Here is a 12,987-nt window from a genome sequence, read left to right as displayed (position 1 = left end):
CTGAGAGGCAAGCTGGTTGCTGTAACCCTGGAACTATGTACTAAGGAGCCAGCTTCATGCCCTAACCCTGAAACTATATACTAAGGAGCCAGCTTCATGCTATAACCCTGAGACTATAAGTTAAGAGTCAAGAGGGGAGCTGGTTGCTGTAACCCTGAGACTATGTACTAAGGAGCAAGTTTCCTGCTATAACCCTGAGACTATAAGTTTGTTGCTGTAACCCTGAGACTATGTACTAAGGAGCCCGGTTCATGCTATAACCATGACACTATAAGTTAAGAGTCAAGTAGCAAGCTGGTTGCTGTATCCCTGACACTATGTACTAAGGAGCCAGCTTCATGCTATAACCCTGAGACTATTAGGCAAGCTGGTTGCTGTAACCCTGAGACTATGTATTAAGAAGCCAGGTTCCTGCTATAACCCTGAGAATATAAGTTAACGAGTCAAGAGGCGGGCTGGTTGCTGAAACCCTGGAACTATGTACTAAGGAGCCAGCTTCATGCTCTGACCCTGAAACTATGTACTAAGGAGCCAGCTTCATGCTATAACCCTGAGACTATAAATTACGAGTCAAGAGGCGAGCTTGTTGTCGAAACCATGGAACTATGTACTTAGGAGCCAGCTTCATGCTCTAACCCCGAGACTATAAGGCGCGATGGTTGCTGTAACCCTGAGACTATGTACTAAGGAGCCAGCTTCATGCTATAACCCTGAGACTATAAGGCGAGCTGGTTGCCGTATCCCTGACACTATGTACTAAGGAGCCCGGTTCATGCTATAACCCTGAGACTATAAGTTATGAGTCAAGAGGCGGGCTGGTTGCTGTAACCCTGGTGCTATGTACTAAGGAGCCAGCTTCATTCTATAACCCTGAGACTATAAGTTGAGTCAAGAGGCGGGCTGGTTGCTGTAACCCTGACACTATGTACTAAGGAGCCAGCTTCATGCTATAACCCTGAGACTATAAATTAAGAGTAAAGAGGCGAGCTGGTTGCTGTAACCCTGGCGCTATGTACTAAGGAGCCAGCTTCATGCTATAACCCTGAGACTATAAGTTAAGAACTGAGAGGCAAGCTGGTTGCTGTAACCCTGGAACTATGTACTAAGGAGCCAGCTTCATGCCCTAACCCTGAAACTATATACTAAGGAGCCAGCCTCATGCTATAACCCTGAGACTATAAATTACGAGTTAAGAGGCGGGGTGGTTGCCGAAACCCTGGAACTATGTACTAAGGAGCCAGCTTCATGCTATAAAACTGAGACTATAAGGCGCAATGGTTGCTGTAACCCTGACACTATGTACTAAGGAGCCCGGTTCATGCTATAACCATGACACTAAGTTAAGAGTCAAGAAGTGAGCTGGACACGACAGTATATCCTGGACTGTGTGTGCAAGTTAGGGAATACTAGGGACAGCCAGGATTCTTCCAGACACAAAACTAGCTCTCTCCATCAGAACTGTCTCCTATCTCAAAGAGCAGCGAGCAATTCTGCAGGATCTAACGGGTCACAATCCAGGACCGAAGGGCATTTACCTAACCTAGGGAGCTTTTTCTCTCATTGCTACATGGCTCCACATGGTTGGTCTTCAAAGACTTGTCTAATGTATACCAGCAGAGGAGATAAAGTTCACTGTCATTGGTGTCGTTGGAATGCACTTTCAAACCACCCACGCTGCCGGTGTACAAGCCACCCTGTACAAGCCACCCACGCTGCCGGTGTACAAGCCACCCATGCTGCCGGTGTACAAGCCACCCACGCTGCCGGTGTGATCAATGATGACGCAGACTCACTGAGCAGACACTCGCGGGTGAATCACAAATGGGAGTTGACTCACAAAATCTACCAGGAGTTTTTCCCCCCTGGTAGACCTGTTTGCAAGTCACCTGAAATTTGGAGGGGTCAAGATCCCTTTGTGCTCTGGTAATCTTGTGGGGGTCACATGGAGGCATATGTGTCCCCTCTCATACAGGGCTGGACGAAATAGAAAACAAATACAAAAAATAAATGATTAAACCACAGACACTAATGGCAGAATCCTTTTCTCTCTGTCTCCAACCCAGTGCGGTTGAGGCCCTATGACAGCCCCCATCTGCGTCTCCCCCCTTTCAGGAGGTCTTACCCTCCTTGGTACCCAAATGTGGCCCGGTCAGTGTTGGCTCACACACCCATTGTGCCCAGGGCCTCTTGGAAGCCTGTGTTCCTGGCCTCAACCACACCTGTCCGTAGAGTGGGTGGGATTTTGAGGGACCGTTTGCCCAGCTACCCCAGAGATGTAACGGTGCTTACTATGCGCCCCAGTCAATCCTGAGGTTTCCTCCGATTGTCCCATAAACCAGGAGGCAGAGCCAACATAAGAGGTCCAAAGAACTCAAAGCATGAGGCACGCTGGACCTCCAGGTTCAACTGGGACAGGACAAGAGACTTCCGATCCACAGGGCGACGAAAAAGCCTTGAAGAGCTATAATGAGACGGATAGTAGGCTACTGCGTTTGGGGACTTGGTGCCACCAAAGGCCTCCATGCCCCCCACACAGTCATAGCTGAAGCAGTTTCAGGGGCACTCTCTGATAAGAAGGACTGTGCCCTTGGCTTTCACCACTCTCTCATTGCTAGCCCGGGAGGGCATGCTCACTTCAGCCAGGCGTTTCACAAGAACACGAGGGGTAGAGACATGTCTCTCATCATAGTGACTAAATTAGTCCTAGTCCACAGTCCTCTGTCCCCCACAAGAGCCATCCACCATCATCTAGCGCCTTGGTGGATGGGTGGTCGGGTGAAGCCAGAGGGCAGGGTTCGGCCCACCGTTCACCATCTAGATTGTCTTGTCCCACCCCCCATGGAACACTTGCCATGATTAGACCTCTGACCAGTTGGAGGGGTGCAGGTCAGATCTATCGGGAAACTGGCTTGTGGTGGGGGGTGGGGACCTAATGATGAAAGGCTCCCTGTCCCTGAAGACACAATGGATTGCCAGTGGTCATGAAGTGTGTGCGGTGCTTGAGGCCATGGCAGGTGGGTGAAGGGATGTAACCTGTTGCAGCCTTCATGGTCTCACAGGTCATGTGATCAGCAACATCATGTCTGATATACATGTCGAATAGGATGTTCGCTGCTCTTGCATACATGATGTGGTCATGCATCACGTCGATGGAGATGGCATGTAACACGCCACGCTTGATGTCAGTAGCAACACATCCTTGAGGGCGAGTTTCATGACAAATATGATTTTATTATCACAAATAAAAATAATTGAACAAAAGTGTGATAGAGGATCTCTTGACAGGATTGTTAAAGGCAACAGTGATTACAACCTTAACTCTTTCTAAAAACGAATTTTAGCCATTTATTTGTAGTCGTAAAGTTCTTTATTTCGGAGAACAGTAGCCTTGAAAAGTCAGCATCCCATCACATACAGGCTGTACACACATGATATGTAGCTTTACATACAATGTAGGTCAGGTTGCACAGGAACAGGTTAAAGACATAAAACCTTCAGTTGTATCATATTGTATCCACATTCATTTCAAAGTGTGATAAAATAAGACAGCATAGTGGTTAAAAACATTTCTTAAAATACATTGCTGCTAAAAAAGAGAAGTAAACTCCAACCATGTGATGCTTGTATGGTCACTAGTGGGAGAAAGGCGATCCATTAACAGCAGCTTTAGACCTATAATCCTAAGGGGAGGGGGCAGTAGAGGGAGAGAGGGGATCAAGCACAGGCCCAGCTCAGGACATGAGCCCCTGATAGGTGCTGGAAGGAAGCAGAGGTGGAGGGCAAGGTGATGCCAAAAGAAGGGAGCACAGGACAGACACTCGGTGGTGGCAGGAGAGACCCTTCTGTGTGGGGTCAGAAGCGTGAGACCATGAGCAGACCACACGAGACAAGCACACAGCTTCCAGTGTGTGCTCCAGAGCCAGACAGGTGGGTTAAACCCGAGAAAAACCTTCCACGAGTTGGTAAAACACAAGAGCCGTAGCACACAACTTCATTGGCCAACCCATGGATTAGACTTTAATATTAATCCCAAACACTACCTATACTTTCCAAATACTAACCAACGTCCCCCTGGCCACAATCTAACCATCGAATGACAAACCCCCCAAATGCCAACAGGTGAGGGCCAGCCCGCTCTGTGTGCCAACTCGAGTCTTCTATCAGTCGCCTTGGCAGCCTGTGCTTGCTTGAACAGGAGAAGGTGGGAAAGGGCTTTCCAGGATTACAAAGCCATCAACCATTAGGCTAAATACTAAGCCTCTTCCATGCCTTCGCCGATCCTCAAGAGCCACCTGATCAAGCATGGCACCATTAAGTTACATTAACTAGCGGAGGTGTGGCATCTGTGCCATGGTCAACAAGCAGAGGTGTGGCACCTGTGCCATGATCAACGTCAACAAGGGGAGGCATGGCCCCTGTGCCAAGGGGAGGCATGGCACTTGTGCCATGATCAACTTCAAGAAGCGGAGGCGTTGCACCTGTGCCATGATCAACGTCAACAAGGGGAGGCGTGGCCCCTGTGCCATGATCAACGTCAAGAAGTAGAGGAGTGGCACCTGTGCCATAATCAACGTCAACAAGCGGTGGCGTGGCCCTTATGGCATGCTCAACGTCAACAAGTGGAGGCATGGCACCTGTGCCATGGTCAACGTCAACAAGGGGAGGCATGGCCTCTGTGCCATGATCAATGTCAACAAGGGGAGGCATTGCCCCTGTGCCATGGTCAACATCAAGAAGCAGAGGCATGGCACCTGTGCCATGATCAACGTCAACAAGGGGAGGCATGGCCCCTGTGCCATGGTCAACATCAAGAAGCGAAGGCATGGCACTTGTGCAATAATCAACGTCAAGAAGCAGAGGCGTGCCACCTGTGCCATGATCAACGTCAAGAAGCAGAGGCGTGCCACCTGTGCCATGATCAACGTCAAGAAGAAGAGGCATGGCCCCTGTGCCATGGTCAACGTCAACAAGGGGAGGCATGGCCCCTGTGCCATGGTCAACGTCAACAAGGGGAGGCATGGCCCCTGTGCCATGGTCAACATCAAGAAGCGAAGGCATGGCACCTGTGCCATGATCAACGTCAAGAAGAAGAGGCGTGGCACCTGTGCCATGGTCAACGTCAAAAAGGCTTCTACATTAACAAGTTAAGGCAGTGACTTTCAGAAGCTGAACATCCTTTACATCTAAAGGAACAGCCTTCTTAAGCGGGGAAGCCACACTGGCATGAAAAGGAGCAGTCACTGCCAGAGGGTGAGCAGTGATACCATGAAAGGAGTCAGGTTCGGGGGTTGCGGGGTGGTTGGGGGGTCACCATCAGAGAGTGAGTAACGCTGGCATCACAGATAGTTCCAGAGAGAGTAGTGACCTTCATCAGAGGTTATTGGGTGGGGCTAAAAAGAGAGGTGGCGTTTATGAGGGGGTGGGGTGCGCAGTACAGTTAAGATCGCCCCCATTTACAGGGCACACACAAGTCCCAAACGCATTTGTAAATACTGTGCCAGCCTCCACAGCTGCATACCCAAACCCAGAGCAGACACAGTGGGGGCAGGGGGAGTCCATCGGCGTGCGTGTGCGGAGGCAGTTGGGTGGGAGGGCAGGGCAGGGGATGGGGGCACATGTGACGTTTCCTTCGGACACACAGGTGCAGAGTTTGTAGCCAAAGTCACTCAGAAAGCTGCCTCCGATGGGGAGCACGCCCAGGGGGCCCGTGCTGTAGAAGCATTCCTCTGTGTAGTACTCCGGGCAGGCGCAGCCAAGCTGGGTGCAGTTGCTGCAGCAGTCGCTGTCCCGGATGCTCACGTAGCAGTCAATAGGCAGGGGGTCACACGGCACCCCGGCACAGGGGTCCGGTTTAGAGTCCGTGCCAGGAGACAGGCAGGCCATCCACAAGCAGAGCCAGAGCGAGAGGGAAGGCGAAGGCATCACTCTCTGAAAAGAGAAGGCACAGAGCATTAAGACAGCTGGAAGGAATGGCAGGGTCTCGTCTTACCATATGCACCATGCCCCTTCCAGCCCCCAACCCCCAGTGCTTACTAGCAAGTTCCCCTCCAATCCAGGGGCGTGCAAAGGGCGCAAGCACCGCCCCCTGGGAACCAAGCCCCTGTACAGAGACCTACTCTTCTGACCTCCTCCATCCCCATGCCATTTGTCTGGAAGTGACTACTCGCCCCCCCTGCCACCCCACACCCCATATGCCACTGCAAATCGGGAGGAACCTTAACGGCGATCATGTCTGCCCAATAGAAGCGGAGTTAGAACCAGGATCCTGCTATGCCCCAGACAATTCTTGCTACAGCCTCGAGTTACTGTCAATACGGCTGCAAGTCCAGCGAGATGGACAGATGTCAATATCGGATATCTGAAATCCAAAGTAAAAGCATCACCCAGTCTATCCACCTTTGAGTGGAAACTTTATCCTTTTAATTCGAACGGATTCCAGACATTTGTGGGCTCAATGCTCTCCAGCCTGGATGTAGGGATTGGCGGCAAGGGGATGAGGCCCAGTACTCCGCCTCACTGCTGTAATGCGGAGCTGGCCGAAGCAAACACATCCTTGAGGAGGGAGGTGAGATTCATCTAACCGACTCACTTAGAGCAGGCGATCTGCACGGAGTCGATTAGGAAGGTTAAGCAGTCCTACAAGAACTTCTGTAAACTCCGGAAACATGGCCTGCTACTACGTGATGCAGAATTCATGCTATGGATTCTGATCAACGCAGAGATCAATGCCTTCTGGTACCTAGTGAATGGGCAAGACCCAAATTATGCCATCTCCGAGCTCAACTCAATTCCAGAACAGGAATGGGTGCAGTTCTATGAGGATAGGTTTGGGTTGCCCCAGACTGTTAGCAAGATGGGTGTTGACCTGACTGGAGTTGATGTTTGGGATCCCCAAATAGATATTCAAACCATCCATCATCTGATCAGTAAATGTAAGCGATCTCGAGCCCCCGGACCTAATGGCCTTACGACTAACACCTTCAAAGACGAACAAAATATATGGGCAAATCTAAAGATATCCTAACTACTGGTATAACACCTACCGCCTGGAATACGGCCCATGCGGTCCCTATCTTCAAGTGTGGGAGCAGGACCGACCCAACCAACTATCGTCCCATTTCGCTTATTGACGCCGCTTGCAAGATCTTTTCGACGTTCCTGCTCTCACACTTGGAGGAGTGGGCGAGTATTGCCCACCCTTTAGACCAATTCCAGAATGGTTTTAGGAGGGGCCACTCTACTAACATCAATGGCCTCGCTCTAAAATGTATCCAAGAGGAGGTTTGGCTGTTCACTGGGGGATGCCCCTATATGGCCTCAATAGATCTCACGGCCGCAATATGTTGACCGGGGCAGTTTATGGGCTAAATTGGCAAAGTGGGGAATGCCAGCGGGATTATTGACTCTAATCAGTGGTGTGTTCGAAGATTGTGGGATCCAGGTCTGCCTTGGTCAAAGAGAAGACATCTAGAGGAGAATCCGAACATATAGGGGGGGTCAAACAAGGTTGTGTCTTGGTCCCTGGCTTTTAAACAAATATCTGTCCGATTTTGGGCTTTCACTTGGGAATGAAGGGATGGACGCCCCTAAGGTAGGAAAGGAAAAGGTTATTTTGCTTGCCTATGCAGACGACCTCTTGATCTTTGATCTTACCAAGGTCGGGCTGAAAAGGTTTATAAACAACTTTGAGAGTTATGCCAAAGATAATGGGTTGGTTATCAACCCTAAAAAAAAACTAAGATCCTCTCCTTTAGGAAAGAGAGCGCAAAGACTGTCGCTCCTGTCGCATTTTTAGAAGGTATGTCGCTGAAGCTCCCAGACTCTGTTAGATGCTTGGGTTTTAATTTCTGTATCTATAAAGGCTCAACGATTGTTAATGAGGCTTTGGTACACAGGGCGAAACTCCTGGAAGCCCAGATCGTTAAGAGTGATCGAAAGTTCGGAAGATTTCCCCCGAAACCTGCAATGATGTTTTTTGAAGGAAAAATAGTTCCGAAATTGATCTATGGTGTGCAACTGAAAGGGGATAAAGTGTGTAAAACCCTTAACAGAATTGAGGGCACCATTTGGAAGAGGATTTTAGGAATACCCAATGTGGTACCTTTACCAGCTATATGCTTTGAATTGGGAATAGTCTCCCTCTGGGCGAGGGTATAATGGGCCTGCCTGTCTCTATATGCAACAATTAAAGCTCCTATTCTTAATACCCTGTATCACCTAATGGGAAGAAACCTAATCTACTCTCGGGTATTAATTTCTCTAGAGGTAAGGTCAGAGCAAGTCCTCCAGGAGATTGGGGTGACTTTGGAGACCCTGATTTCGAACCCCTTGAAGGCTATGCAAGCCCTATTTCATTTCGACTGGATCCAGACAATCAATGCTTTCCACTCGTATCCTTCCCCGAGTCATCTGAAGCATGAGCAAAGATGTAGAGGGTCCTTAACGAAGATTTTACTCCAATTTCCAAATCGTTTCTACAGAGGTATTCTACTCCGAGTACGGTGGAACGTGTTGCGTGCCAGGGAACTCCACTTCCGAAGATCCCGGATCTCTGAGGAGGCCGCCTGCTGTCGGTTTCGTATGAGGAAATTGGAGACTTTAAAGCGCTTGGTCTTCGAGTGTGTACCCCTCCAGGGTCTAAGGGCAAAGTATCTAACGCCCTGGGATGTAAATTCAATTACCTACGATGAAGAACTGGTGTGGAAGCGCTGCCTCTATGTGCACAATATTCATGAGGGGCTGGCCCTCCCAGGCTTCTTTGAAAATCTGCATCTGTAATGGCCCATATGAAATATTGGAAGGAATGAGAATACTTCATCTGATCTTTTATATGAAAATATATGCGATGCAAATGTAATGCTCTTTTATATTTCCATTATAAACTGCAGCACTTTTTAAAATGGATTCATTGTATTTATTTTTTAACAAATGTTGATATTTATTTTTGCGTGTTTGTACTGTATTTGTATCACTGATGTATGTTTTGACCTAATAATTTGTAAAGGTTTAATTGAAACAAATGCAAACCAGCCCTTGCCAACAAGGCATGTCCCAGCTGCACCGATGACTTGCACATGCCAAGGTGGGGCTAAAATGCCTTGCTAGACTGCCCCACTGCTCCTGTCCCCTTTATCTCAAAGGTCCTGCAAGGTCATCGGGCAACTGCCCCACAAACAATGGCACTTTGGGCCACAGCTGGTACCACTTAATGGGGAAGAGAGTGGGCTTACCAGGGCACCTCACCTGAAATCATGTCAAGCCTTATTCAGGGGTCTCTCATAATATGGCGGACAGAAAAAACGGCTGCCCTCCAAATAACCAAGAAGATTGCACTGGTTTACCTCAAACACCCGGCCCTTGGACCCCTCTACCCCAGACCTCGGACCCCTTGAAACACCCAGACCTTGGATCCCTCAATCACCCGGACCTTGGACTCTTCAAACACCCGGACCTTGGACCCCTCAATCACCCGGACCTTGGACTCTTCAAACACCCGGACCTTGGACCCCTCAATCACCCGGACCTTGGACCCCTCAATCACCCGGACCTTGGATCCCTCAATCACCCGGACCTTGGATCCCTCAATCACCCGGACCTTGGACTCTTCAAACACCCGGACCTTGGACCCCTCAATCACCCGGACCTTGGACCCCTCAATCACCTGGACCTTGGACCCCTCAATCACCTGGACTTTGGATCCCTCAATCACCTGGACTTTGGACCCCTCAAACACCCAGACATTGGACCCCTCAAGTGGCGGTTGAACATGTTTTCATTGTGGCATGGCATTTTTAATAGCAAAGCATTCAATTAATGAAAGCATTAATGTTCTTGTGCACTGTTGGTGACTTGCATGTATTGGATTTTTTGACTGGTGTTACCCTACAAAACAATTTTTCTAAGAAAGTGTGCTGTATAATGTATTAAAACACACATATATATAGATATGTTTCAAAGATAAGAAGAAGTAGTTCCACTTCCTCCAAAGAGGGATGGCACTCTCCAAGTTTAGGTTGTACGCCAGCTCAAAGTTCCTCAAAATCAGCCCGTCACACAACGATAATTCTGTTCAAGTATCCAGTTTTATTTTAGGCATCAGTGAGACAGATTAACCACGATACAACGTGTTTCCCAACGCTCCCGTTTCTTGATCACGTACATATATATACATTGCTCCTAGTACGGTGTGCAGTGTACCCTTGAAGCAGCACGCTTGTCCGTATTGCGCAAACGTGGTAATTTAGGCCGGCCCAGAGTGTGGCGCGATCCAGGATTTTTTGCCGAACTGGGGGTGGGGGGGCCCTCAGCATGGCTCGCAGGGGGGCCCCCCCAAATGTTGTGTTACGCCACTGGCTGGGGACACATACTTGTGGGGTCCTTGAAAATGATGTTATCTGCATATGTTAAGACCATCACCAACCAAGCATCTGCTGGGTGTTTGGTGCCAACCTGCAGAGCTGGTCAATCGCCAAGTGGCCAAGACCCTCAAAGATGCTGAAAGTTATCTGCACTGGTCGCGGTGAAGCCATCAAACCCTGGCCATCTATTCTATCGGAATACATTTGCACAGAGTGGGCCATTAACGTCCGATTAATGCCGGGTCCATTATCAGAGTTTATTCTACCGTAATGACAGAGCAGAGTAATGGGGCGACTCAGTAGAATGGCACGAGGAGTTAGCACCTCCTCTCACTGGCCTCCTGCGACCTGGGCCCAAGCAATATTTATATTTAATTAATGAGCATCACAAGGTCCTATTGCTGGGGGCTTTACAACCCTATACACATTCATGGTATCCCGATGACTACATTCATGCAGCAGGTGGCGTGGAAGGTTCTGGAAATCTCTTTCTCGACAGTACAGCAGCCACTCGCGATAAAGGCATTTCAGTATTTACAGATGTTAAGAGCATCTGGGTGGTGGCCCTCTGGGCTCCCTCCTGTGAAAGACGGTCCCCCATGTCTGTTCACAGGGAGCACCAGCGATGGGGGGTGGGGGCAGTGGGGTGAAGGGGTGATGGTCTGGGCAGCACCAGGTGCACGGGGTGCGGGTAGGTGGGGTGTAGAGGGTGTGGGGGGTAGACTCAGCCAGGCTATAATTAGGGAGGGGGTGCCCAGCCAATAGATACATTGAAACAGGTGCTTTTTAGCACGGCTGGCCTCCCATGTGGAGGTACTGAGCACAGGTTGGCGAGCACTCTGGGACATTGGTGCAGAGGCAAGCACCTCAAGATGCAAGCTACTAGCCAGGCATGAAAAGTCCCTTACCCCTTCAGTTCGCCACATGCACAGAGCACACCATGTCTTACCCGCCCAGGGCCCACTGGCACTCACCAATGGCCAGTGTCGAGGGCACACGTTCAGGCCTGAAAGGGGTGCAAGTAGCCAAGTTCCATACCTTGCTGAGGGGCGCAGAGGAGTGGGCGGGAAGCTCGACCAGGCGACTCCGGAAGTGGCTGCAGACCAGGGCGGCGGGGAGTGCAATGGGGGAACAACCGGCGTCTTCCACACTCTCCCTGCAAAGGAAGTCAAATATTGGTGAGCAGATTCAAACTTTACCTCCAAATTCCACAAAGTGCTTCAGCCAGAGTTATCATGTGAAGGAGGGGTGGGGGAAGGGAGAGGCACCCACTCCCACCCTGGTAGAGTAGCAGACTCTGGAGTAAGTGTTAGGTAAGTGTGCCAGGCATTTAGAGGGACACTTTCAGAATGTGTCTGCATCTGGCACCCCTTAGGTTGCATCTCAGAAAATCCTCAATTTGCTCTGTAGTAAAATGCGTAATTGCCCCACTTTGTTCCGTTTGGGCAAGGGTGTGCAGTCAAAGGCCTCCTACCCATTGCCCCTGTCCAAGCCCAGAGGCCGCTTCCCGGGCAAACAAGCCTGGAAGAATGCTTCGGTGCTCTGAGGGAGAAGGAGGCTGCAAGTCCAGGTCACCTGCCTCGCTGCAGCAGGGGGATGTGCTGCTAATAACCCGTGCATCCGTCCATTTTGGACCCATGACATAGCAATAACTCATTCCTCTTTTTCCCCCCCAGAAAAGTGTAACATGAGTCTTGCTTTGTTTTTTGGCATAAAAAGGCCGCAGATTTATTTTCCACAATATCATAAACACACTGCACACATTAGTGGAAATAATTCCGAAGATGCGGCGACTGCTCCTTGTCCAAAAACATGCTTCCCCCTTTCCTTCCAAAAGTCCATCATAGGCTCAACTCTCCCAACCCTTGCGCCTGAGCCTCGCCTGCCCCTGCAGGTGTTGGTGGGCGGGGAGAGTGCCATTTCCTTGGGGGAAGCTGAGCCCTTGTTGTTCCCCCCAGACGCCCCTGCCGTTTAGGCTCCCAAGGGGCGCTGGTCTTGGAAGAGCAAAGACCCTTCCCGGTTTCCCCTGGTTCATCCGGAGTCTGTCTCTTGTGTTTGGTTGCCCAAACACCACCACACCGCCTGTCGACCTGCGACATCGACGATCAGGCCTCCTTGCTTGTCCTGTTTGTAGGGTGGGTGGGTGGAAAAACGAAGTCCTCGGTGGCAGGCGGGCGTCCCACTGCCAAAGCTGGATGACGCCTGCAGTGGGAAGCCGACTTGCTTTAAAGGGGGTCGCTCCGCCCCCTTCAGTTGTAGCCCTTCGCAGCCTTTTTATCCCCTTTTGCCGCGCTGCTTTCCTTTTCGTGAGCTTTCCCCCGCCTTTGCCGCGCGTGTAGGGACTTCCCCTCCGTCCTCCCCAAAAAGTATTACTATCCCCTGGCAGTATAATACTCTGCTGAAGGAGATACACCATTGAGAAGGCACCCATAGGCGGAGTAACGTTGCTCTGGAAATAGGCAATGTAAGGTCAGCTGCTGGAGTTCCCAGGGGGGGTGTACCATAGAGTCTGCTAGAAACGGCAGAACAGACAAAGGACCACCGGAACCTCCCTTACGTCAAAGCACTGAGAGTCTGCTCTTATGCTACAGTAGAAACGGCGAAACAGACAAAGGACCGCCGGAACCTC

General features: G+C 50.2%; 1 protein-coding gene across 1 annotated transcript in view; it reads right to left on the bottom strand.

Annotated features, from left to right (window-relative positions):
- Window positions 1-3,344: 3,344 nt before the first annotated feature.
- Window positions 3,345-12,987, bottom strand: part of LOC138525615 (fibulin-2-like) — a 33,637-nt gene continuing 23,994 nt past the window's right edge. Inside the window, exons 2-3 of the mRNA XM_069635661.1 lie at window positions 11,397-11,514; window positions 3,345-5,928 (exon numbers count right to left, since the gene is read on the bottom strand). Of these exons, the coding sequence (XP_069491762.1) occupies window positions 5,410-5,922 (513 nt within the window). The 5' untranslated portion in view covers window positions 5,923-5,928; window positions 11,397-11,514 and the 3' untranslated portion in view covers window positions 3,345-5,409. The remainder of the gene's footprint in view (window positions 5,929-11,396; window positions 11,515-12,987) is intronic.

The sequence above is a fragment of the Ambystoma mexicanum genome, chromosome 7p (genome assembly GCF_040938575.1).
Source record: "Ambystoma mexicanum isolate Mex_15411 chromosome 7p, UKY_AmexF1_1, whole genome shotgun sequence".
Lineage (NCBI taxonomy): Eukaryota > Metazoa > Chordata > Amphibia > Caudata > Ambystomatidae > Ambystoma > Ambystoma mexicanum.
Note: the sequence above shows the minus strand (reverse complement) of the source record. Positions and strands in the feature narration are given on the sequence as shown.